The 24201-nt window shown below is 40.8% G+C and overlaps 1 protein-coding gene across 4 annotated transcripts in view; it reads right to left on the bottom strand.

Moving 5' to 3' along the window:
* The window catches only part of sgsm2 (small G protein signaling modulator 2), a 65050-nt gene that overhangs the window by 3867 nt on the left and 36982 nt on the right, over positions 1–24201 (bottom strand). Inside the window, exons 5-23 of one of the 4 annotated variants that reach the window (XM_058633863.1) lie at positions 24127–24194; positions 21965–22113; positions 21715–21849; positions 21344–21465; positions 21107–21174; positions 20472–20635; positions 19939–20071; positions 19597–19734; positions 15328–15502; positions 12822–12886; positions 8490–8635; positions 6039–6167; positions 5778–5960; positions 4663–5049; positions 3539–3663; positions 2691–2773; positions 1394–1503; positions 1204–1300; positions 433–600 (exon numbers count right to left, since the gene is read on the bottom strand). In XM_058633863.1, the coding sequence (XP_058489846.1) occupies positions 433–600; positions 1204–1300; positions 1394–1503; positions 2691–2773; positions 3539–3663; positions 4663–5049; positions 5778–5960; positions 6039–6167; positions 8490–8635; positions 12822–12886; positions 15328–15502; positions 19597–19734; positions 19939–20071; positions 20472–20635; positions 21107–21174; positions 21344–21465; positions 21715–21849; positions 21965–22113; positions 24127–24194 (2645 nt within the window). Of the gene's footprint in view, positions 1–432; positions 601–1203; positions 1301–1393; positions 1504–2690; positions 2774–3538; positions 3664–4662; positions 5050–5777; positions 5961–6038; positions 6168–8489; positions 8636–12821; positions 12887–15327; positions 15503–19596; positions 19735–19938; positions 20072–20471; positions 20636–21106; positions 21175–21343; positions 21469–21714; positions 21850–21964; positions 22114–24126; positions 24195–24201 lie in introns of all 4 variants that reach the window. The other 3 variants (XM_058633861.1, XM_058633862.1, XM_058633864.1) reach the window with 3 other exon arrangements.

The raw sequence follows: 24201 nt of genomic DNA on the forward strand, positions 1-24201 counted from the left end.
ATAAAGTATCTGTATATAATCTCCAATGTCATTGGTAACACTTGTATTTGTACTACTATTTAATGCCATACATGGCTGCTGTGAAAATGTTCTATTACAAACTCAGTGTTGACTCAGTGGAAGATCATTTATAAAACCAACTTTCTATTACATTCATTCCAATCAAAATGTCAAATATCACAGAAATTGACAGACATAAAATGATAATTTTCCATTTTACATTAGCAAGGACAACAATAAAATTACTAATAGCCAAGACCTTTACACTGTATGTATTCTAAAGTTTACTCAGGAAAGTATAGTAACTGCAGAGGGTTGTCCCCACACGTGTCCACCAGAGGGTGCTGTGTATCACTGTGAATGACACTCACACAGGATGGTGAGACATCTACAAGAGTCCACACTCAGCCTGTGTGTGTGTGTGTGATTTACCATTGAAGAACTTGATAATGTCAGTGAAGTCCATGTTGTTGTCCATGATGATCTCACGGTAAACGGTGACCAGGGCCAAGGCCAGGAAGAGGACAAAGTGCTTGGAGGAAATCCAGGGAGCCACCCAGATCACCTCCCACACGGCAAACACATCCTCATACAGGAGCTCTGCACACACACACACACACACGTCAGTGTCCTCTGTCCACTCAAAAACAGCTCTGACTTCCTTCTTCTCTCTCTTTTTAATTGGTAAACTAAACAGCTGTGCAGCAGCTCATGTGACCACATCATTGTTTAATGACAAATCAACATTGACTGGAGTTTCAGGATTTATTTACTCTGGTGCTTAGTTTAAAACTACTTCCAATTTAAGGGAAAACACTGTGATGTGATTTAATATGAAGGTATTACATCAATAGAAGCCTATAGCAAAATTACAATATAGATATTATTACATCCCAATGACATACACACTACAACCATGCTATTACTGAGCTGAGCTCTTGATATAAGTGGTCTGTTGCATCCACTGCTTCCTCACAGTTTTAAATCCTCACATCCACAAACTAAAGTTCTACATCAAAAAGCTTCTTTGTTTCAATCGATTGTAATTTAAGTAGACCCAAATTCAATTTTCCACATTGTGGACAATTTAGTATGACCTAACCTTCAACTAACTACTGTGTGAGTGCCACCAGCTGCTGGAGAAAGGCTGATACAGCCAGTGAATTCAGGTCAGTGCGAGAACACACAGTACGGCTCGTTCACCTCGCTTAAAGTCCAGCAGGAACCAGCGGTAACAGAAGTAGAAGTGAGTGTAATCTCCGTTCTGCTGCATCAGTTCAAACAGCTCCGAGTCCAGGATCTGACAACACAGAGACACAGTTCAGCTGTTAGTATCAACACACACACACACACGGACACACACACGGACACACACATAAGAGTTATCTGTCACCTGGATCAGTGACCTCATGTTGGCAAAGTGTGTGTCCATGGCTCCACCATTAGGGAAGTTGTGACTCATCCTCTTCATTAGCTGAGTAAAACAGCTGTATGCGAGGCACTCTGACACACACACACATACACACACACAGACAGAGGGAGAGAGAAGTGACTGAGATGACACTGTGAACAGTGATTACTAAAAAACACATAAATGCATTTGCAGTGATTTGGGTGACACAACGTTATAAATGTTTTTTCATGCCTTAAAGGAAAAATTCAGAGTTACTTTCTAGGTCTATTAAGGATAATACTCGTCGTGTTTTGCCAACTTTAAGTTTAATTGCTCACATGTTCTTATAACCAGACCTGGTGTCCAGAATAAACGGCCTTAACTAGACGCCTTTCAAGGTTCCTTCATTAGATACCAAAGTGCCAGGTCATCTGGACTGGATACACTATCTCAAGGCTTACTTACTACATGTATCAGACCTGACACGCTGCTCACTGCCTCACTGTTCAGATGTCAGGTACTGTCTCAGTTCTACTCGACAAAATCTTTCAACTTAACTCATCACAGGTCGTCTCACCTGATCATCAAAATCACTATTTTTAAAACCTCTGTCAGACTCAAAACAACATTTCACGTGTGTGGTAGTGGGCAGAGAGGATTCCTACAGACAAACCAAAGTGTACAGATTCTATATTATATTATATTATATATTATATTGTATAAGACTGTTTATGAAGACAGTACTTTACCCCGAGTTGTCTTCCTGTGTGACGCCATCTTCAAAGTCCGTAAAAGTCGATTGCATCATGTGACATGTCCTTACGCTACTGCTAGAGCTATCTCCAAACAGACTATGAGGTTCTCTGCAGATCCCGTTCAATTTCAACTTCAATACTATCCGATACTGGAATATGGAAATACTCTCCTGCACTGGTGTCCACTGAGAGAGTGTTTGGCACTGCAACTTAGACCTAGAATGTCTGTAAAACTCTGGATAATTAATTGAAGTGCTCATTCTTCTTAAAAGAGTGTAATTAATAAAAAGTGATGTTCTCGTCATCTATTTCTGATCTATACATAATCATTTTGAGAGGACCTTCGACTAAAACTGAATATTAAAACAAATGTGCACACACTTACATGACGGGGGCACCTAAGCGTAGCAGAGTCGCTCACATTCACGTTCAATAAATTGATTCCCCCCCCCGTCTTAAGTAAGGACAGTCGTCCAGTTAAACGACGCAGCTGAGTTGAGGCTCACCCGCGTGTTGTAAACGTAGTGAGTGTTAGTTCTCACCATCATCCAGGATGACCATGAGTGGAGCCAGCAGGTCACACATGCCCTGAACGTAGCCCATCTCTAGATGCTCCCACACATAACTGCAGGCAGGACACACACACACACACACACACACACACACACACACACAAACACATTAGGTTAGATTATTATCTTTTGTCTCACTCAGCAGTTATTTGTCGCTCAGATTGATAAAACTGATGCTTTCAACATTAAATAGTGACATGTTCTACATTAAGCAGCTACTTAAACGTTTATTATGCATACATAGATCATTTCAGTTTTTTCTTTCTTTCTTTTTTAACCCTTTAACACTTAAGCCTCAAAATGTCTGTCTGGACTTTTTTTTTTTGCTTATTTGAACCATATAATGTCCTGTGAGTGTAAGTGCTTTTGCCCATTTTCCAGAATAACTTTCAATATCTGGCCGTTATTTACAATTTATTTTAATGCATGTTAAAATAGTGCACTAACAATTTAAAATGAAGAAAAACAAAAAGTTTTTGAAATATCACTGTGGTTGTACATGAACACCAGATTTTGAAATTTGCTCAGTGTAAAACATATTTAAAATAACATATGTGTGAGTCTTTGTCTCAATGTGCAAAAACGGGCAGAAAAATGGAAACTAGGAATGTTGCCCACTCCAACTTTAAGTAGTCTAATAACATATTTAAATGCATGCTTTTAACTTGTAAAATAGTTATTTTTGTCCACCTGTAAACACAAACTGAGCGACACCATTCAGCTTTCAGCAGCTGAATGTTCCACTGCCTTTAGCAGCTCCTCTGATCATGATGTTTTTGAACCATTGCTCATATAAAACATTCATTATCTTCACACACCTGCACATGATGTTGCGTAGTTTCTCCAGGTTGGCAGAGGTGAAGTAATAATAGTTCCGGTCGCAGCGTTGGACATCTTTGTCTATCCTGTGGAGGTTCAGGGCGACGATGTCCAACAGTTCAATCTGATTAAAAAAGGAAACATTCCTGTGGTTTTTGAATTCACTCTGTACATCTGCTTGATTCAGGTCTTAGAGAGCGTGTGGTCCACATCAAATAATTAGCTTCCATTTGGAACACAGGACTTTTCCTCATCGGCCACTTTCCACAAAAACATGGACACCACTTTACAATAAAACTACCCTTATAAATGACACTGACATTTTTAGCAAAGTTTTCAACAAAAATATTGCCAAATATCTATATTAACCCATATCTGGTACGGTTAAAATTTGGTTAAAATTCCTGAATCCTTAGCCAAGCACTATCATAATCTTCTTCATTGGGTAAAAAGCACATCACCAGAAAATGTAATCAGTAAATCGGACAGGTAATGGTGATTGGTGGAGGTAAAAATGAATAACCCTCTAAAGCCAAGTGATATGTCACACATTCATATGTATGACGGAGCATTAGGGCCAAATCTCGAGAATAAAGTGGTAATATTAAAAAAGTCATAATATTACAAGAAGAAAGTGGTAATATTATGAGAATAAAGTCGTCATTATTATTCAAGCAAAATCTCGGATGACCAGCTGTAACCTGGGTCAAGATGAGAAACACGGAGAATTTCATGAGGCATCTCGTAAAATTATGACTCTATTCTCTTAATATTATGACCTTATTCTCGTAATGTTATGACTTTATTCTTGAAAGATGACATTTTCAGTTAAGCTATGCTATGCAAACAAAGGTATATACTTATAGAGACTTATTAAATAGTTGAGAAGCTAATGGTAACAATAATTATAAATGATTTAAAGGTTATTTATATCGGTAGTCTTATTGTTAATTGGTGCAAAAAACATTTAAGCCCCATGCTGCTCAGAACAGTAGAATCAGAAGTGTGACAGGCTGATCAGGGTCAGCCTCAGCACTTCACCTTATCCTCACTTTCAGCCTTAAAGTTAAATATAAGTCATGTTACTAACTTACTCGCTCAGGTGAAACAAACAGACACGTACTGTGTATTTGGACAGTGATGGTGACATCCCCTCCGCAGACGCTCCATTGGTCACCAGTTTGTCCAGCTGGCTACACAGCCGGTCCTCGGTCAGAGAGTCCTGACGCCCCCCCAACACACCCAGAGTCCTGGCCTCCTCCCCGCCCCCTCCTTCCTCCTCCATGCTCTGACTGTCGTCTATGCTGGACAGGATCTGGGAGTGGGCTGAGGTCACTGAGTAGTTCCTGGAGGAGGGCAGACCCGAGTCCGGGGAGTCAAACTCCACCAGAGGACGCTCCTCGGGGGGGAGGGCGGCCGGGGGGACCAAGGTGGTCATGGTGGGAGTGATGTCCTCTCCACTGGGAGTCTCCTGGCTCCCTGCATCTGGCTCATCCACCGACATAAACACCTGAGGATGCGGTGATGAAGAGTACACACGCAACATTAAAGGTTCATTCTGCAACATTCTGCCTCACAGGAAACAAATATCACCGACTGTATGTCATTATTATACACGAGAGAACAAATGTGAGGTCACGCTTCCGTGTGTCGCTGGGCCAGCAATTTGAGTGTTGTTGGAAATGCTGTAGCATGTATATAAAACAAGTAAAGTACGAGGGGGTTGTTAACCCTCTGATGACCATCATGATAATCAGGCCACTTGGATTTACTTTGATTTTATGGCTGTAAAATTGTCAAAATATGTTCAATGAGTGAGTGACAAAGCTATTTCTCTATTTTTCTGGTATCCATCCATCTTCTTACGCTTTATCCTCCACATGAGGGTCGCGGGGGGGTGCTCTGTGCCAATCTCAGCTGACATAAGGCGGGGTCACACCCCGGACAGATCACCAGTACAAAGTTTTTTAATTGTCTAGGTATCACAAACAGTCTGCGAGTTAAGGTAAATATTCAAAAACCTGCCGTGTCTGTTACTGTCTCTAGAAAACAGACTCAGGACTCACATTAATGGTGCGATAATTATTGTTTCCTGTGCTTTTTTTGTACCGTTAGGATTATTCCTTTGCTTTGCTTCATACGGTATACGTCAACATGACATTGGTAAAAGAAGCCCCGCTATCAGGAGCCAGATGTGTGTTTCCTGGTGTGTTTATTGCAGATGTTGAGCTCCTTCACCTCATTGCTGAGTGTGGAGTCTCTGTGAACCAGTCGCAGGACGTGACTGTCAATGCTGCTGCCTGACGACAGCTTGGCAAAGATGGCCGACTGCATCTCCTTCTCCCTCTGCCTGACGATGACCTCACAGGCCTTCCACTCCCGCATTACCTGCTGGTAACGCTCACTGATCTTTGCATCGATCTGTACAGGAGGCAAACACAAGATGTTTTAGGCTATGACAGACCAAACTCTGCAGGTGTGTGTGTGTGTGTGTTGTACCTGGCTCATGTCCTTTTTGCCCATGCCAAATTTGTAGTGTCCCAGCAGGAAAGGCCAGACCTCCTTCCTGATATCATGTTGCACTCCCCCATAATACACCAGCCTCAGCAGCTCCAGCTCCTTATAGTTCTACACACACGCACACGCAGGAAGAAGAAGGAGCTGGGTTTGAGTGCTCAGAGGAGCAAGAGGTAGAGAAAGTGCATGAATAATAGAAGGAGACAGAAGCGTGATTGTGATCCAGACGAAGATAAAGGACGCAAGTATGAGCAGCGAGTGAATTAGTAATGATGACTTTGTTGGAGCTGATAAATTATTACCGCGGTGCTTTATGATAGTATCACACTGCACTCATTAATGAGACTTCATTTCCCTGAGATGCATTAAACTTTCATTAGAGTAAAGGAGAGAGAGGAGCCTGCAGGCGACATACATGGTCTTTGACATAATATAGAGCAATTAATATTCATCTTCATCAGCAGAGGGTGTCATATAAACATGAGGTATAGAAACTCATTCATCTATGAGCTAATAAAAGTACACGTAACGTGTCTATGAAGAGTTTATTAAAGCTGCTCTTTTTTTAAACCTGTGTGAAATAGCTGTGTATTGTGACAGCTGTCACTCATCCAATCAGGATCCTCTCTGCTCATGAGGCTCGACAGAGTCTGTCAGTGAATAAATGACCACACCACACGTGTTCATGAAGTGATGTAAGGAGGCGGATCCTAACAGCAGCATCAGAGAAAAGTTACATGACGTTAAGATCATAGTTATAACGTTACACAATTTTAATATGGATGAAACTGGATGAAACAATATGGAATAAACTTTTCATGGGCGCTTTTTTGTGTTTCCAGTCATACTCCAACCAAGTCATCAGCTACCCTGCTTGACAAGCGCAGTATTGCTGTTAAGACGAACCACTTCCTGTGTGCAGTGCTGACGATATTGTGCTCAGTGTGCTATTAAAGGCCTTCTTGTCTTTCTTGGGGGTTATAATATAATAGCACTGGGTTAGAAGATACATGTGCTGTGTGGTAAAGCGGTGGAATAAAAAACCCGCCGTTTATCTGCTTATCATTTTCCAGACTGTCACTTTGTTGTGATCAACTGCTGCAGTACATAAGATGTAAACGGCTGCACATAAGAACAAAAAGGTCACTGCCTGGCTGAATATGGTCACAGCAGTAGACACATCTACAGAGAAGATGTTTGTTTCTTAGTCATCTATCAACACTGAGGCCACTCACACACTGTGAGTTACTTTCCCAGCAGAGCGATGTCACTTTCCGTCAAATCTCTTCCACTTACAACATAAACCGGAGGCTTTTCTTCCTTTAACATTTCATAACACTTCTCACATTTGACATCAGTGACTCCAGCGGCTCTGCTCTTCATAAAGAAGAATGAATATGAGCTATATAAAAACGGTGTACGTCTCATGCCTAACAGATGCCTTTGTTCCTTGTTTGGAACATTTTGTCTCTATAGAGAGATTCTTTATGATCTGAATATCAATAATCTGTAGGTGAGGGACAATATTTGCCTTCTGGTTTCTATTTCTGATTTGACCGATCACGTTTGAGTGGGCTCTGTTTGCCCACGGATAAACAATCCATGTATAGAGCGAAGGAAGCAGAAAACACTGACAGAAATGCATCTTCTATTTTGCTTTTTTCATTGATCTGCATTCATATGCAAGTAGCTGTTTGTAGAAATGACTTAAAAAAGGGGCACCATGCCTCAGTGGTGGAGAGGGTCTTCTTTCAACAGGAAGGGTGAGGGTTCCATCCCTGGCTCCGCTAGTCCACCTGCCATGTGTCCCAGGGCAAGACAATTAACCCCATGTTGCTCCTGATGGCTGTGCAAACAGCATGTGAATGGGTATGATAGATCACAGTGCACAGAGATGCACTGTGTGAACGTGTGACTGAATGGGTGAATGGCAAAAATGGGGTGTAAAGCAGCTTTGAATGCTTTCTACTGTAAATACAGACCATTTACAGACCATAAAACCACTCCATTCTCGCGTCTCGCCTCACTTGGTCGACTGATAACAATGTACGACAGTGCAAATGCAAGTCTTCGCTTGGATGTCCTCGATCTAAATTAAAGGTCCGCCCCAGAGGCTAATTTGTCACAAGATGATGTAGCGAGAGTTCCAGGATGGGTGACAGTTTATCTCACTTTATAAAACATAGCATTAAATAACACTCACACTGGTTCCCTGCAGCATGAAATGACCATGATTTATTTGTGGGCACTGATCAATACCAACAATGAATTGGCAAAGCTCAGATGTCTGGCTTCTAAATCGTAGAGCCTGTGGGAGGTGGAGGAGTGTCAGAGTGTCGCAGGAAGATTAAAGTTTCTGTGGTGTGGCTGTAATTTTTGCAGCTCACCACAAAGTAAGTCCTGTCTCAGACGGAACGTGGCGTCTGCCCTCACCTTGCAGTCTTTCTGGTACTTGCTCCACACTTCTTTGCTGAGGCCCCCGGACGCCTCGCAGGGTCTGTCTGGAGGAACGATGTTGTGGTTGACCAAAGCCGACAGGTGAGTCCGCACAGTGGACAGGTGTCGACAGTAGGCCAGCCCTGATGGACACACACACGCACACACAGAAACACACACAGCTGAGACCAAGCAGTGATAACATGTAAACAAAACAGAGACTAGAGACAAAACGATGACTTCAACACTGCCACAATTTATAATAGGGAGGCACGATTTTGTCCATTATATGCCAATGCCAATAAATATACATTTTTCTTTGTGCCCAATTACAGAGGTCATTTAGTCTCTTCTGCAGTGGAATGAACATAATACTTTGAATACTCATGTCGCATGAAATATAAATATAAATTTTCTCCATTGTGCAAAATCAATAAACATAAAAAAGTAAGCTAGAGAGGGAACCAGCATAGACGTCAAGGAGGTAGCAGCTTATACTGTTTTAGGCATAAGTCATATCTAGCCAATATCTGATAATACATTTTAAAGCTTATATCGTTAACCTGTCAAATGTCATAGTTTAGTATGTCGTCCAAAATTTGACAAAAATTTCATAGTTTAGTATGTCGTCCAAAAATGTTGGCGGTGTATTTTGTATGTTCTCCTTGTCGCTCCTATGCCTTACTAAAACAGATTGTGTTTTTAAACACATGATGTTTTTGATACTCCAAAATGTTACAGTATAGTACAACATGAAAAATCAATGTTACTGCACACAGAAATATCCCACACCTGTGATTGAACCCAACACATGCTTGCAACAGTAACAGAGTTAACGCCTACTAACCACTACGCCACCATAACACTCAGGTTTCAGAGTAAAATGTCATAATTTATTAGTATGTCGTCCAAAAAGTCATCAAAATGTCATAGTTTAGTATGTCAACCAAAATTTGACAAAAATGTCATTGTTTAGTATGTTGTCCAAAAAGTCACCAAAATGTCATAGTTAAGTACGTCGTCCAAAATTTGACCAAAATGTCATAGTTAAGTACGTAGTCCAAAATTTGACCAAAATGTCATAGTTTAGTATGTCGTCCAAAATTTGACAAAAATGTCATAGTTTAGTATGTCGTCCAAAATTTGACAAAAATGTCATAGTTTAGTATGTCGTCCAAAATTTGACAAAAATGTCATAGTTTAGTATGTCGTCCAAAATTTGCCAACATGTCATAGTTTAGTATGTTGTCCAAAATTTGACCAAAATGTCATAGTTAATATGTCGTCCAAAATTTGACAAAAATGTCATAGTTTAGTATGTCGTCCAAAATTTTATAAAAATGTTATAGTTAAGTATGTGGTCCAAAATTTGATAAAAATGTCATAGTTTAGTATGTGGTCCAAAATTTGACCAAAATGTTATATTTTAGTATGTGGTCCAAAATTTGATAAAAATGTCATAGTTTACTGTGTCGTCCAAAACTTGACAAAAATGTCATAGTTTAGTATGTCGTCCAAAATTTGACCAAAATGTCATAGTTTAGTATGTCGTCCAAAATTTGACCAAAATGTCATAGTTTAGTATGTTGTCCAAAATTTGACAAAAATGTCATAGTTTAGTATGTCGTCCAAAATTTGACCAAAATGTCATAGTTTAGTATGTCGTCCAAAATTTGACAAAAATGTTATGGTTTAGTATGTGGTCCAAAAAGTCACCAAAATGTCATAGTTTAGTATGTCGTCCAAAATTTGATAAAAATGTCATAGTTTAGTATGTGGTCCAAAAAGTCACCAAAATGTCAGAGTTTAGTATGTCGTCCAAATTTTGATAAAAATGTCATAGTTTAGTATGTCGTCCAAAATTTGACAAAAATGTCATAGTTTAGTATGTTCAAGGTTTCTTTATTGGTACCCAAGGGTAAAATTATTGTGCGTCCAAAAAGTCACCAAAATGTCATAGTTTAGTATGTCGTCCAAAATTTGACCAAAATGTCATAGTTTAGTATGTCGTCCAAAATTTGATAAAAATGTCATAGTTTAGTATGTGGTCCAAAATTTTATAAAAATGCCGTATGTCGTCCAAAAAGTCACCAAAATCTCATAGTTAGATGACTAATTTTAATTAAACAGTGCATTTGTATGTAAAAGTTACTGTTAACAAAATGTGTGAAGTGACCATTGGCCCCCGAACATCTCCACATTATCAAATCTACAAACTTCTCAACTTTTTTTATGCAGCTGTAGAAGTGACAACAAGACAATTGCCCCATGAGGGCTGAACTCAAGACCTTCGAGACATAATTATGAGTTGTATGCAGGAATTACGACCCATAGATACGTTTTTAAAATAACATAAAACAGGAATTTGGTATCTGGTGTGTCGTGATCAAGAAGCTTCAATGAGGTTTCTACTGACAGATCTAGGATTGTACTTCGGTGTGGTCACACAGGTTACAGGTAAGACTTACAAACATATGCGACACGCTCATTTATTTTTATTATCTGTAATTTACTGCCTAGCCCTGTCTTTTTCTTTCTTTTTTTTTAACTCTGACCCTAACCTCACTAACACTTATGTATCTATGGGACTGAGTGAGTTCGACATGTACAGCCGACATGCAGTAGACCATAGATTCAGTGACTTCACTCTAATGAGCGTCAAGTGTGTACAGAACCGACGACATCGACAGGAGCCCTCCAGCCCAGGTGCAGGACCTACGTGCAGGTTGCTCATCACCTGGGGTTGATGTGGTACGTGTGAGTGCCACTTTTTTTCCTCGACTTGTTCCACCTGAGGCAGTACTGTTGTTGGTTGTCATTTTCTGCCTTTGGCTGATTGTCTTTACAGTAAGTAATGCTGTACATGTGGAAATGACAGGGCTAAATGAATCACACATATGCCATTTCTCTCTCGCTCAGCCAAAACAAAAACTAGTTGAATAATGACATCTGCTCACTTTGTGATTAAGTGATTGATTAAGTGATTTGCGTTGCATTATAGCTTTTTTATGGCTTTTTTTGTCTCCCACTCCTCTTTTCTTCATAAAGCTCCTCTAAGAAACATTTGAAAGAAAGACTCAAAAGAAAGATGATTAAAAACAAAAAGGCTGTGGGGTTACACTGCAGAGGAGACCACAGTCACAGCTTTATCACCTACAGCTGTGTTTTATTGTTCATATTGTTATGTCAAAGACAATTAACAAACTCTTTACTTTAGGCTGCACTGGTGATTAAAAAAAACACTTTTAATAACACTTTAAATGCATTAAATTACTCGCCAACTTATAACAGAGTCCTATTACAGAGTTTAATTACAAGTTTGATTTATTTTGTGCAATATTATATTATAGCCCTCAAACTTATTATTCCGTCGAGCAGCGACTGCAGCGAGCCATACATCAAGTGTTGGCTTTTTCTCTGCAATACTGTGAGAACTCAGCGTGTGCTCTGAAAGAAATGTGCTGTGATTTGATCCCATATAAGTAAAATGTAATTAAATGTTATCCAACAACAGAATGTTGTTACTGTTTGAAAGTTCACAAGCTGCAGGTGGAACATTGATCTACAGCGTGCTGTCAGCTTCTGTTGTTGACAGGAAAATAAATGTGTCTAATAAAAAAAATGCACTTGATAGAATGTCAAATGTTCTGCTGTCTTCACCTCACTGTGTTATGAAGATTAACTCAAATTACATTTAAAAAAAAAAAAAAAAAAACTCTCACATAATTACAGACTTGGCACAAACAAATCAAAAGAAACTGCAGGATATAAAATGTAACATTTAAAATGAATACAGCAGGGGTGTCAAACATCTGGCCCACGGGCCACAACCGGCCCTCCAGAGAGTCCTATCCAGCCAACAAGATGAATTTGTTACGAATTAGAATCTAATCATAATGTGAGATGCTATATTTTTCAATTGCAGATACAGTACCTGTGATTAAATGTCTGTGCCTTTGTAGATCCACTGTGATCTGTCGGCTGTAATGCACATGTGTAAATGGTCAATTATAGGCATAATATTGTTGACATTGCACTTATTTTTCTCAAGAAATATCACGTTTTGTAAAACTATACTTCATTAAATGTAAAACAAATGAAAGGAAATTCAGAGTTCTTGGTGTTTATAGGTTATTATGCTATTATTGTACTGGTCTGGCCCACTTCAGGTCAACTTGTGCTGTATGTGGCCCCTGAACTAAAATGAGTTTGACACCCCTGACGTACAGTAGCAGTACATATTATATACAGCATATATATATATACATTTATATATATATATATACATTTATATATATATATATGAAATGAAAAGATGGGAGTACTTACATCCATAAAAGGCTCTGGAGACGATCTGTCTCTTCATGTTCTGGCAGAGCATCTTCAGAGGAACACTGGTGGTGGGGGGAGGTCACTGTTAGCATCATGGTAGCCACTGTCATCACTCTTCAGCCCAAACTCAATATTTCCCCTGAATCCTTAAACCCTGGACCCTTTAACGGTGTCACATGGGAAATGTGAGAGACGCAGCAAGGGTTCGTTGTGCACTTTGTGATTTAAAAAACCCCAACAATGCTTCATTTGTGTTCTTTACTTTAACTTTGACTGAAAAAATGCATGAGCGGTTATTTAATTTAATCAAATCAAATATATACTGTATATATATATATATATATATATATACATATAAATATGCCTTTATTTAATATTAAGCTCATGTTTTTTTGTTTGGAGACTTATGAAAAGTGACCATTAAGAGCTTGAAATGGCTGCAGAAAGCTACAAAATCCTGTTCTTATGTTCCTTATTTTATTCCTATGTTAACCATTAATGAAGTGCTTACAGAGACGCACATTGGGAGCATTAGTGTCCCTTTATAAGGCACTGATTAATGCTGTGTTCTGCATGAAGTGTGTTGTGTCAACATGTGATAAAGTCCTTGTGAATGCAGCAGTGCTAGTAATGCATTGTGTAAAGCAGGAGTGAACGACTTTAAAGCTTTATTGTGAAACACGACGCACAAATGTATCTGTCGACTAGATAAAACAGTGAATGTTATTGTTTTGCTGCTGTCAAACCTCAGGTTTAGTGGTATACAGTTTATACCAGACTTATTAGTGTCTTTTATTATCTTTCTTGTATGTTTTCTTGTTTATGTATTCTAATTTTTGGACCTTAAGAAAAGACCATAGTTTTTAGTGTTTTCTTATTGTGACTTTACCTCATGAAGCCCATACTCAGGAAAGCGTATTGGGATTTTAATTTATACACAATTTTGTCACATACTATCAATTGCTTTATAATAATTAGCAAAGAGGCTATGTGTTCTTAATATACATGTTAATTAGCCACTAATTAATGTTGGATAATGTTTGATGTTGTCATATCAACAGTCATCGCCTGATATTTAAACAGGTTACAAGCTGAACTCGGTATTAGAATTTGCACAAAATCATAATCCGATGTTGTAATGAGTGTGTATGTGTTGTCCCATTCAGAGCGAGAATGCATGACATCACAACCACTCCCACAAGAACCTCTAACCTCTTGTAGTTCCCACATTTTCCAACCGACACAGACAATTTATACGTCACAAAGCAGCAACATGTGTCTTCTGTCAGCCAGAGTTGCTCTCGCTGTCACACGCCTCAGAGTTTTTTCATTAAATGGCCTGAAAGTACAGCGAGCACTGACGGAAACTCTAAACAGCAGTGAGTCACTGCCGTCACAGAAGCTCCGTGATGCTGATGGTGCAGAATTTTTTAATGTATAACTGATGAGTTTTAATCAGTGCTTACACAATCCCCCCGGTACAAGTGTCGTGAAATATCAGCACAAGTGCAGGTCTCTAAATTGAAGAAAATTATTGGTGCGGGGTGGATAATTAATATGTGAGAGCTTTGTCTGTGTATGTGCCCTCCCCCTGAGGCACTGGTCACCATAGCAACAAAATACTCGGCAGTTGCAAGTGAATCTTTCATCCAATTAAACCAAATTTAGATTTCACACAGAGAGATTAACAAAACCGCAGAGTTTCTGTTTGGTTTTAAAAACTAAGAAGCAGCACAGCAGTTTCTCTACTACACAATTCTCCCTAATCCAAACAGATGATGGTATAATCTTAATTTGCCAACCAAGAGGTTGCTGTGACTATAATCCGCCGAGATCATCTCCAATTTTACCATGCACTGTGATGAAAAGCACTCGTAATACAGTGACGGCGATGAATTTCCATGATTGAGATCATCATCATGTATGAGGAAAATCCATTAATATTTCATGTGACATGTCACTGACCGGGTGATTCCAGAACCTCAATAAATCACTGAACCACCTGATTTATAGCAATAAATTATAAATAACTCCATAAACTATGTTTTTATTTATTTTATTTGTTTATATTCTGGTTCATTGTATGACTGTTACTTTTACCCATGTTTTATGTCTTTTTTTAAAGATTTTTTTGTCATGTATGAGCATTTGTGCCTTTTATTCTGTCTTTTATTTATTTATTTATTTATTTATTCTGTGCAGCACTTTGGTTCTTCATTAAGATTCTTATTGTTCACTGAACATTTGTTTCTCAATGTACTAAAGCAGATTTTTACACTGAATGTTATAACAATTACTTTAGACGGGAATATCATGACATGTTCAGCGGTATCTATGCAGAGCCCGGGGGCCACAGACTCACCCCCTTCCCTTATGATGTCATGTTATTCCCTTTTCTTAAATTAAGTCTCTACTCAGAGGCGTGTCAGATGTTTTCTACAGCTGCTAAAAGTAAGTTATAGTATTAAAACAAAACACTTAAACGTGGAATAAAAGTTCATACGTGTGAATATCTGCCGTGTTGTGAATGCAGGTACAGCCGGCCGGGTATTCGAATGACACATTGCTGCCAGCTGTGGAGCAGGACTGGCACAGGGAGTCATGAGTGGTTACTTCAGCCTGTTGCCATGACAATGGGCTTCCTCCGAAAGCCTGCATCTCCATCATATCCCCGTGGTCTACACCAGAGAGAGTGAAAGTGAGAAAACAAAGGGGTCTCAGTGCTGTGAGAGAAACCACACGACGCTGTGTTCATGTGCGTTTACACTGTCACACTGTCTGTGTTTGAAGTCTTACATATTATGACATAGGTCCCTCAGCTCAACCATTAATACATCGTTCCATGTATTCCACCTTGTTATTCATGATAGTAGGAGATGAAGTGATGAATGGACACTCATGTTACATGTGAGAGCTGGAAAAAACAAGTGTAGAGAGGAAACCAAAAGTGGAGGGGTGGGGGGGGTTGTGGGGTGGGGGGACACTGTAGGAAGCAGGAACGGTGCTGTGGGAGAGACAGGCAGAGGATGCAGGGAAGCCATGCTGGATCAGTTCATTCAGAGGGGAGAGAGGAGACAGCAGAGCTCAGAGGGACACTCCAGACACACAGAAGAGAAGAGCAAGAGGAGGAGAAGTGAGAGTGAGAGAGAGAGAGAGAGAGAGAGAGAGAGAGAAAGAGAGAGGAGAAGGCAGGAGTGAGGCTGATGCTCAGGCCGTGCAGGATGCAAAAAGCCAGAACAAGACAAGAGACACCAAAAAGAAATCATCTCACAAACAACAAAAATAAATGGACACCAGTACAAGGGCACACACAGGGGAGAAAAAAATCATAGAAACGTCAACATTAAATAAATGCTCTTCACCTTAATTCTTCAGGTTGGAGCTGATGACCTGTCATAAATATGAAGCTGTGCTACGTTTCTTCAATAACCCCCTTCCCCCCAAAAAAACAAATAATATTAAGAAGGAAAAAGCGAACAGAAAAAATGCTGGGGCGAGACCGACATTTGGCCCGCCCCCTCTTTACTTTAGGACTATGTGTGATCAACAAGGGTTTTGGAGTCAGTACTGCGACCCCGCTCACACAAGGACTCCACGTCTCTACTACTGCGGAACCCCACAGGACCGTAATGAGAGGGGTGGAGGACGGGGGCACGGGGGGGGGGGGAGAGGGGTGGCAGGTTTAGTGAAGAATTACAGTGAACAGCATCGCAGCAAACGACTGCACAAACAGAGGAGAAACAACCGAGGAAGTCGGACGAGAGAGATAGAGAAAGAGAGAGAGACAGAAATTAAAACGAAACAAAAAGGATTTTTTCCATCACACATATGCAGAAACACACAATCGTTCCTTTAGAAAAAAAAAAGAAAACAATGAGAAGGGTGCATAGTTCCCATGCATAAACTGTCAAGCATGTTGCAAGTGAGAAATGAAAGGACAAAAAAAAGAAGGAAAAGTAAACAAACAAACAAACAAAAAAAAACAACACTAAGCAAATTATCCAAGCAGTTCCTGGCCACGACAACTCAAACCCAACAGTACCGGGGCATGCTTCACAAACTACACCCTCCATTTGTAACTGTTCGGCAGTCGGCGCTGCAAGTCCCAGAATACAAAGAAGCCAGAGAGGCTTTCACTCAAATGATGAGCCTTCAGGAATTGTGAATCCGCGATGGAACCAGGTGTCAGACAAGCCTGTCTATCTGACAGTGTGCGTTCACAGGCTCGCGTGAGGATCACTGCCAAATATCATGAATTATATGGTGTGTCTGAGTGGTGGCAAGACAGAGAAGAGACAAAGAGTGTGGAGGGTGGAGGGAGTGTGTCAAGCTCAAGCTTCAACTTGATTTTTGCCCCCAGTGTGTGCGACAAAGCCGCCATCGTCTCAAGAGGGGACGGTTTCATTTCAAAGTGTCCTCGACCTTCAACTGCAGCTGAAATTCACCAGCAAAAAGAAGAACACACAGCAAATGTATCCAACAACAAAGCTAAGAATGTATGTTGGGTAGTGTTGAGAATGGTTGGGACAGTCTGGGACACTTTTATGGCTGCATTAGCATCACGTAGCACAGTACACTTCAGCTTGATTAGGAAACGTTCACCATGAGCTGGGTAGTGAGAGTTAGACTGTGTAAATCCCACAAACAAAATTGCAACACAGTAAACAAGGAGCAGCAATGGAGGACATCCAGCATTTTTGTGTTCTTTCTTTTTTGACATGCAGCTGTTTATCACAAGAGGACGCGCTTTATTTAGTAGAAATATCGCACATCGGTTATTTGGGTTCTCGTATCAATCATTTACAATGGAAACACAATGTAGATGCACAATGTATCAACCTGAAGTGACAGGAAACTTATTTGAATGTGTGCTTTGGGGTTACCATTCTGAAATTAGGAAGTGTTTGGCAGCATGATTACTCTCACAAAAATTGTCACTGCTGTGGATTAACGTAATGAGCTGTTCTTGGCGGGGAGCCCGCTCAGCTCGGGGCCACAGCCAAATTGCCTGCTTTGTCTAACCCCCTGTAACTCCCCTATCTGTGATGAATTCTACTGTATTTCCCTTTCAGCTGGGTCACAGTGGACACGGAAGCAGGAGCCACATACACAACCTACAATATAAGTCTTAAAAAATACATTCAGAATGGATTATCAGGCTTTAAGCTTCTTGTGTGGTTGTTAATGTTGCTCCTCTTTCGTTGCAGCTAGAATGCAGTCAGCGCAATGTAAGATTTGCCCTAAGGTTATCGTCACTTAAGTGTTATGTCCAGAATTGTACTAGCATCTCATTGCTACTCTTAATACATAAAATCTGGCATTAGGATTTGATGACACGGACTAAACGGACTAAAATCATGTCTTAATGTACTGTAATGTGGCTACAAAGTTACTGAGCAAGCATGAATTCATGAAGAATGTACAATAAAAAAGTGCAACACGTGGCATTTTCACTAATTGCGTTTTTCTTTGAACACTTGGGACATGAAAACATGTTCCAGATGCCTGACAAAGCACACGCAGAGCAACACCTGCTTTCATCAGGTGTCGTGTTTCTGTTCACTTCCGTTACACTTGGCTTTGGTCTCCACCAACCATTGGTCTCTTTATCTCTAATCCCACTTCACGTGATTTTCAGTCGGATTTCACAGTCTCTGATGAGAAATGGAACCTTCACATGTTCCAACAAACAGGAGGTAACATTTTTCCATTGGCTGTTGATCTGTTTACAGGAGATGTTGCCAATGTATCACCTTGGTTCCAACATTTCCAAACTTTTCCGTCCCTTTAGCAAATTTATTGTGAAAAAAAGTGACAAATATAGTCACTTTTTGGACAAAGCTTTCCATTTCCATCTAATGACTGACTGAGCCAACACTGGTTGATAAAGGGGTGAATCAGCCAAACTTGACACAACTCATATACAACACAGTGATGTCATTACTATGTTTATAATGTGGTTTCACAGCAGTGTTGAACCACTACAGGTACGTCTTACATGTACAGTATAATCCAGCCCAGGGGTGTCAAACATACGGCCCACGGGCCAGAACCGGCCCACCTGAGGGTCCAATTACAGTCTTATCACAATGTGAAATACTATATTTTTCAGATACCTGGGGCTAAATGTGATCTGTAAGTTGCTATGCACACGTGTAAATGGTAAACCTTTGCATAAAGTGTTGAAATTGCACTTATTTTGTAAAAAGATGCTTCATTAAATGTAAAACAAAGGGAAACATTGTTGTTTATAGGTTATTATGCTATTATTTTACTGGTCCAGCCCACTTGAGATCAAATTGCGTTGTACGTGACCCCTGAACTAAAAGGAGTTTGACACCCCTCTAGGTTTGTTTTTTATTTAAGAGCGTCTACCTATGTCATTACCTGCTCTCATGGTACAACAGTAGAGACAGTTAGAGGACGTCAGTTATCTTAGCGACTGATCATTAGCTTCATTTCCCTGCTCATAATATGACAATCATTAAAAAAAAAGTTTCCCCATTTCAGATTTTTGTAATTCATCCTGAACCTCCCTTTTACTTAGTTGAGAACGCCAACCCCAAGATGCTTGGCACTGTTGGGCTCGGTGTCAGGCAGCACACACATAGGCAGACAAAGCTGGTGGGAGTGAGGTTGGGAGGAAAGGAGGGGAGAGGACCAGAGAGAGCGATGGTGAGGGAGGCAGGGGACGAATGTTTAAAAGCAGTGTGAGGTCTCACGAGTGGGGAAGGGCATTGGGGTTGGGTGGGTGTGTTAAGGTGATAAAAACCTTTCATGACATTAGGATCTGTGAGGTTCCGCGAGCAGATCATTGAGATCATAGCATGGAGCCTATCTTCCTCTTCCTCGTCATCGTCCAGCGAGGGAGCGCGGCTGCCCGTGGTGTGGTGGTAATTTATAGTGACTGCTTGCACCAGTGGGACAACAGAGAACACAGTTAGAACAGTGACGTCCTACACGCTTCAACATGTGCACTGTGGATGGATACGCACCCATACTTTTGGAAATACGTCATACAGTATGAGGTTGAACCGACAACATACAACAATAATGATCATTTCTGTTTTGTGTGATGTGACACAGTGTGCATATCAATGTAAATGTTACTTACTGGCATCGTAGTGGTATCCCGGGTAGACAATGCGAAACACATAGTCAGCAGCTGTTTGCTCCTCACCATTTCTGTCCTGGTCAATGAGCCGGGCAGCACTGCTCCTCTTCCTTAATTTAGGGAACACTTTTCCCTATGGGACACACACGTATTTATAAAAACACACAGACATTAAGCAACAACAAAAGAAGAGGTTATTGCAACAGTGCACGTTTAGATCATGTGTACTTCAAGTGGTTTATTAAAATGATTGTTAGTATTATTAGAATTAGCACTAATTATCAAGGTAGCGAGATAAACATATTAATAAATGAGTGAAAATGAGGTGGGATTTTATAAATCTAGACTTCTTCCCACTCCTTTTGAACATGTGTCAGTTTAATTTATGTTTTTTTTTTCTTTCACTGTTGTTTTGTTATTTCTTGTTGAAATAAACTTTCAAATCAAATCAAATCAAATCATCGAGGGTTCACAATAATGTAACTGTCAACTAATTGATTTTGTAATTTAATTATAGTGCAGTTCTAACACACCTTGCCTTTCTGTGACCAGAGAGGAGGCTCTAGCTGACCCCGCGGCAAGAGACCTGTTTCTAGGCAAGAGAGGAAGGCCAAGAGGTGACCACCAGGGGGGAAGTGGAGGGGAGGCCGTTGGATACCGTCCTGACTGACCAGAACTAGCGTGCCACCACAATCCACTGGAAAAGATTACAGAGGGATGAGACGGAGAGAGAGAAAAACGTGGTGTTAGGCATTCATTATTAAGACTAAGTGAAAGAGACAAGAAAACAGTTCTATGAGGCTTGTTGATGCTGACTTTGGCCGGGGTTACACCACCCTGATCGTTGTCTGAGGGCAAAGCACAATGACCAACTGCTCTCTCACACACTGCTGATAAGGTAACAAAGTACAGTCGCTCATTACACAGACGAAAGGACTTCGCGATAATCGATTGTCTGCTTTGTCGTTCCTGTGTGTTGTTTTCTAATTGGCTGCAGTTAAACATGCAGTTAATCCATCTCACGTTGATGGATGCCTGAAAAGCACAGACGCAGACAAGGACCACGCACGGTCATCAACTGCCCGAAGGACGACAGTCAGGGCGGTGTGTCCAGAGCTTTTGGGCTGACTCATGCCGTGTGAACGGGAATGAATGGCTGTAAACTCACAGCGTTGATGGCAGTGGATGCAGACTATCTGGCGCAGAGGAACAGTCAGTGCATAATCCCAGTAGATGCTGAAAGGGAACAAACGTGTTTTGGATTAGTCAGACAAGGAGGAAAATACTGCATGCCTGTTAATGCCAGTCATGTTTAGACTGGGGTATTATGACATGGTTTGAAAAGCCAGGAATTTTAAGCCTTAAAGTCTCTTAATACACCTTTGTTTGTAGACTTAAGTGTTACCTTTTCTCCAGGTCACAGTCTCCTAACGTGCCATTGATGAGCTGGTTGGGGGTCCACTTCAGGGTCAGGTTATCTCCAGCCTGGTGGAGCGACAAGTAGCCCCGCAACACCTCCATGTCCTTCTTCTAACAGAAGATGGAAGAGGACAGATGAAGGACATGATGTGACAAGACAGCCCTTTTTTAAGGGGACCAGTGACCTGTTTCATCCTGTGAAGTTTATTTCTCAATCATGTCATGCCTTATGTAGGTAATTTAACGTGTCATGCTAATTATTCCCCATTCATATGCAAAGGCTTTCAGACTTTAAACATCTAATTGAGTCCAAGAAAATATCACGATTGTTTTTGTTTTTTGGAGTATGTAACGTACCGGCTGCACCAGGACGTTGTTTTTGCCGTAGAGAAGGTGTGTTCTGGAGTTTTGGTGTAGAGATTCCACATACTCCCTTGCTGATGCAGCAAACCTGTCCTCTGACATGCTGCCACTGGATTGTCTCTTGCGGATCTGAAATAGCAAAGCATTTCCAAAAACTCCCATGATCCCACTCATCCACAAATCTTCTGACCACCAAACTCCATCAATCCCTAAGGACTAAGGCGGCCGATCAGCCTCCACTCACCCCCAGAGCAGGTCGGCGGCTGGGTGTGGTGTCTTGACCTCTGTGGGCTCCATGGATACGGTGACGCTGGACAAGTTCGTTGGCTGAGGGGTCAGTCCATAAATGGTCTGATGTCTTAAGCTTGGTGTACTCAAGAGCACAAGGTCCGACTGAAAACACAGCAAACACATCCAGACATCATCACAACGTGGTTACTGAGTGTTCTCAAGTGACGACCAGTGGTCACGTCATCCATAAATGTCAGCTCCTATTTTGTAGCTTCAAGATTGTCAATTGTTGAGGTTTTGTAACCATGAATTCACAGATGTCACCTACAACCAGCCTCTACTGGACAATACTAGCGGTCAGTCACACCTGTGACCACTGTTCTGTCATAAAATGCCTGGAATGTCACGTTGTGTGGAGCTGAGAGACTTCATCAGCATTCTGTGAACTCACCTGACAATGGTTTGAATGTAACAATGTGTATTTAAAAGTACACTTTGGATAGATTCTCTTTGTTATCAAACTGATAATTGTAACTTTTGAAACCCTATTAGAAATATATTTAAAATTGAATGTGTCACAGGTTGAAAAAAAACAGAGGAGTACGCAACATTCATTCATTATCTACTTTTTTTATCCTCCACATGAGGGTCACCGGGCTGCTGATGCCAATCCGAGCTGACATAGGGTGAAAGGAGGGGGACACCATGGACAGGTCACCAGTCCATCACAAAGGGCCACAGAGACAAACAACCCTTCACTCTCACACTCACACCTACGGCCATTTTAGAGTATCCAATTGACCTAATCTGAATATTGCATGTTTTTGGACTGTAGGAGGAAACTGGAGAACCCAGAGAAAACCCACCGACTTGCTCTTTTTGCTGCAAAGGAAACAGCACTAACCACACGACACCAACTGTGGTAGTACACAACACTTGTGTCTAATATTTACACACATTAGTGTATGAGCAACACCTCACCTGTCCACCAGGTGTCTTTGATAAACTGAGCTCGCTCTACACATCTGCTACTGTCTCCCTCAGCAGCAGCAGCAGCAGCAGCAAGTCTTCACCTCTGCAGTCGTGTGAGTGTACAGTAGTGTTGTATTTTCATCTTGTCTTCTTTGGTTAAATCTTCCTACTTTTTTTCTGTTCCTGCTTGACTGCCTGTATGTTTCGGTTTGTCTGCTTATTAAACTTTGTGTCACGACTCTTGGCCTCAGTTTCCTGCTGCTGCTGTCAGCAGAGATGCCTTTCATGCTACATCCATGCTCGTCCATTTTTGTTTAAAAAACAAATTCCCCCGTTGTTTTACAGCAGTTTTTCTCAATCCTGGTCCCGATTCAAGAAGTCAGCTCATCAGCAGAAGCACTGCAGAAGCCTGATAATGATCCACTTACGATAATGATAATGTTGGACTTCTAAAACATGCAGGGCAGTGAGAAGCCCTGGTGTAAAGCAGCTTTGAGTGGTCATCAAGACTAGAAAAGCACAATATAAATACAGACCATTACCATTAGAGCCTTTAAAATGGAGAAGTTTAAATATGCTGTTGTCTCTGTTTATGTTTGAAAAGTCCAGAGCAGTGTTTTAGTCTGGGCAAAAAAAGAAGACCTTTGAAAACACGTCCATGTCCAAGACAAATGTCCTTAAAGACAATAAGTCTATCTTATCTTACCTTAGAAAACAAATGACCCCAAAACCCCAGAATAGAACAGCACTCAAGTCAAAGTTTTCATGTGTTTGTTCACTTTTTATTCCAGTGTGATGTTGAAGAACAGCTCATTTTCACTACTGGTCCAATCAAATGATTGTCCTTTGCTTTGCTCTACTTTCTTTTGTCCGTCTGCCTTCTGATTGGCCGACAAGGCTGTACAGTTACAGTCATATCATCACCTGTTGACTTTGTATGATTTTAATGGCACCAAACAGTGTTTGCTTCACTTTTTCATGTGGAGGAAAATCTCAGTTTCCAAAACTACACCTTAAATGTTGCCTCCATAATAGTCCAGTTCCAAATCCATTCATTTCTATGACGTCAATTCCTGCGACCACTGTAATGCATTTACCTAATTGTGGCTTTCACGCGAGTTTGTTCCAGGTACTGTAGATTTGTACACCTTTTACTGGCTGTTACTGACTGTTGGCAGTTGAAGCACAGTCTGATATACTTACCCAGCAGGGCTGCCAAGATGGGCCCGAAGACTGAGTCATGCATCAGAGCATTTCTCTCGTAGTATTTACTGCAGT

This window comes from Solea solea, chromosome 7 (assembly GCF_958295425.1).
Source record: "Solea solea chromosome 7, fSolSol10.1, whole genome shotgun sequence".
NCBI lineage: Eukaryota > Metazoa > Chordata > Actinopteri > Pleuronectiformes > Soleidae > Solea > Solea solea.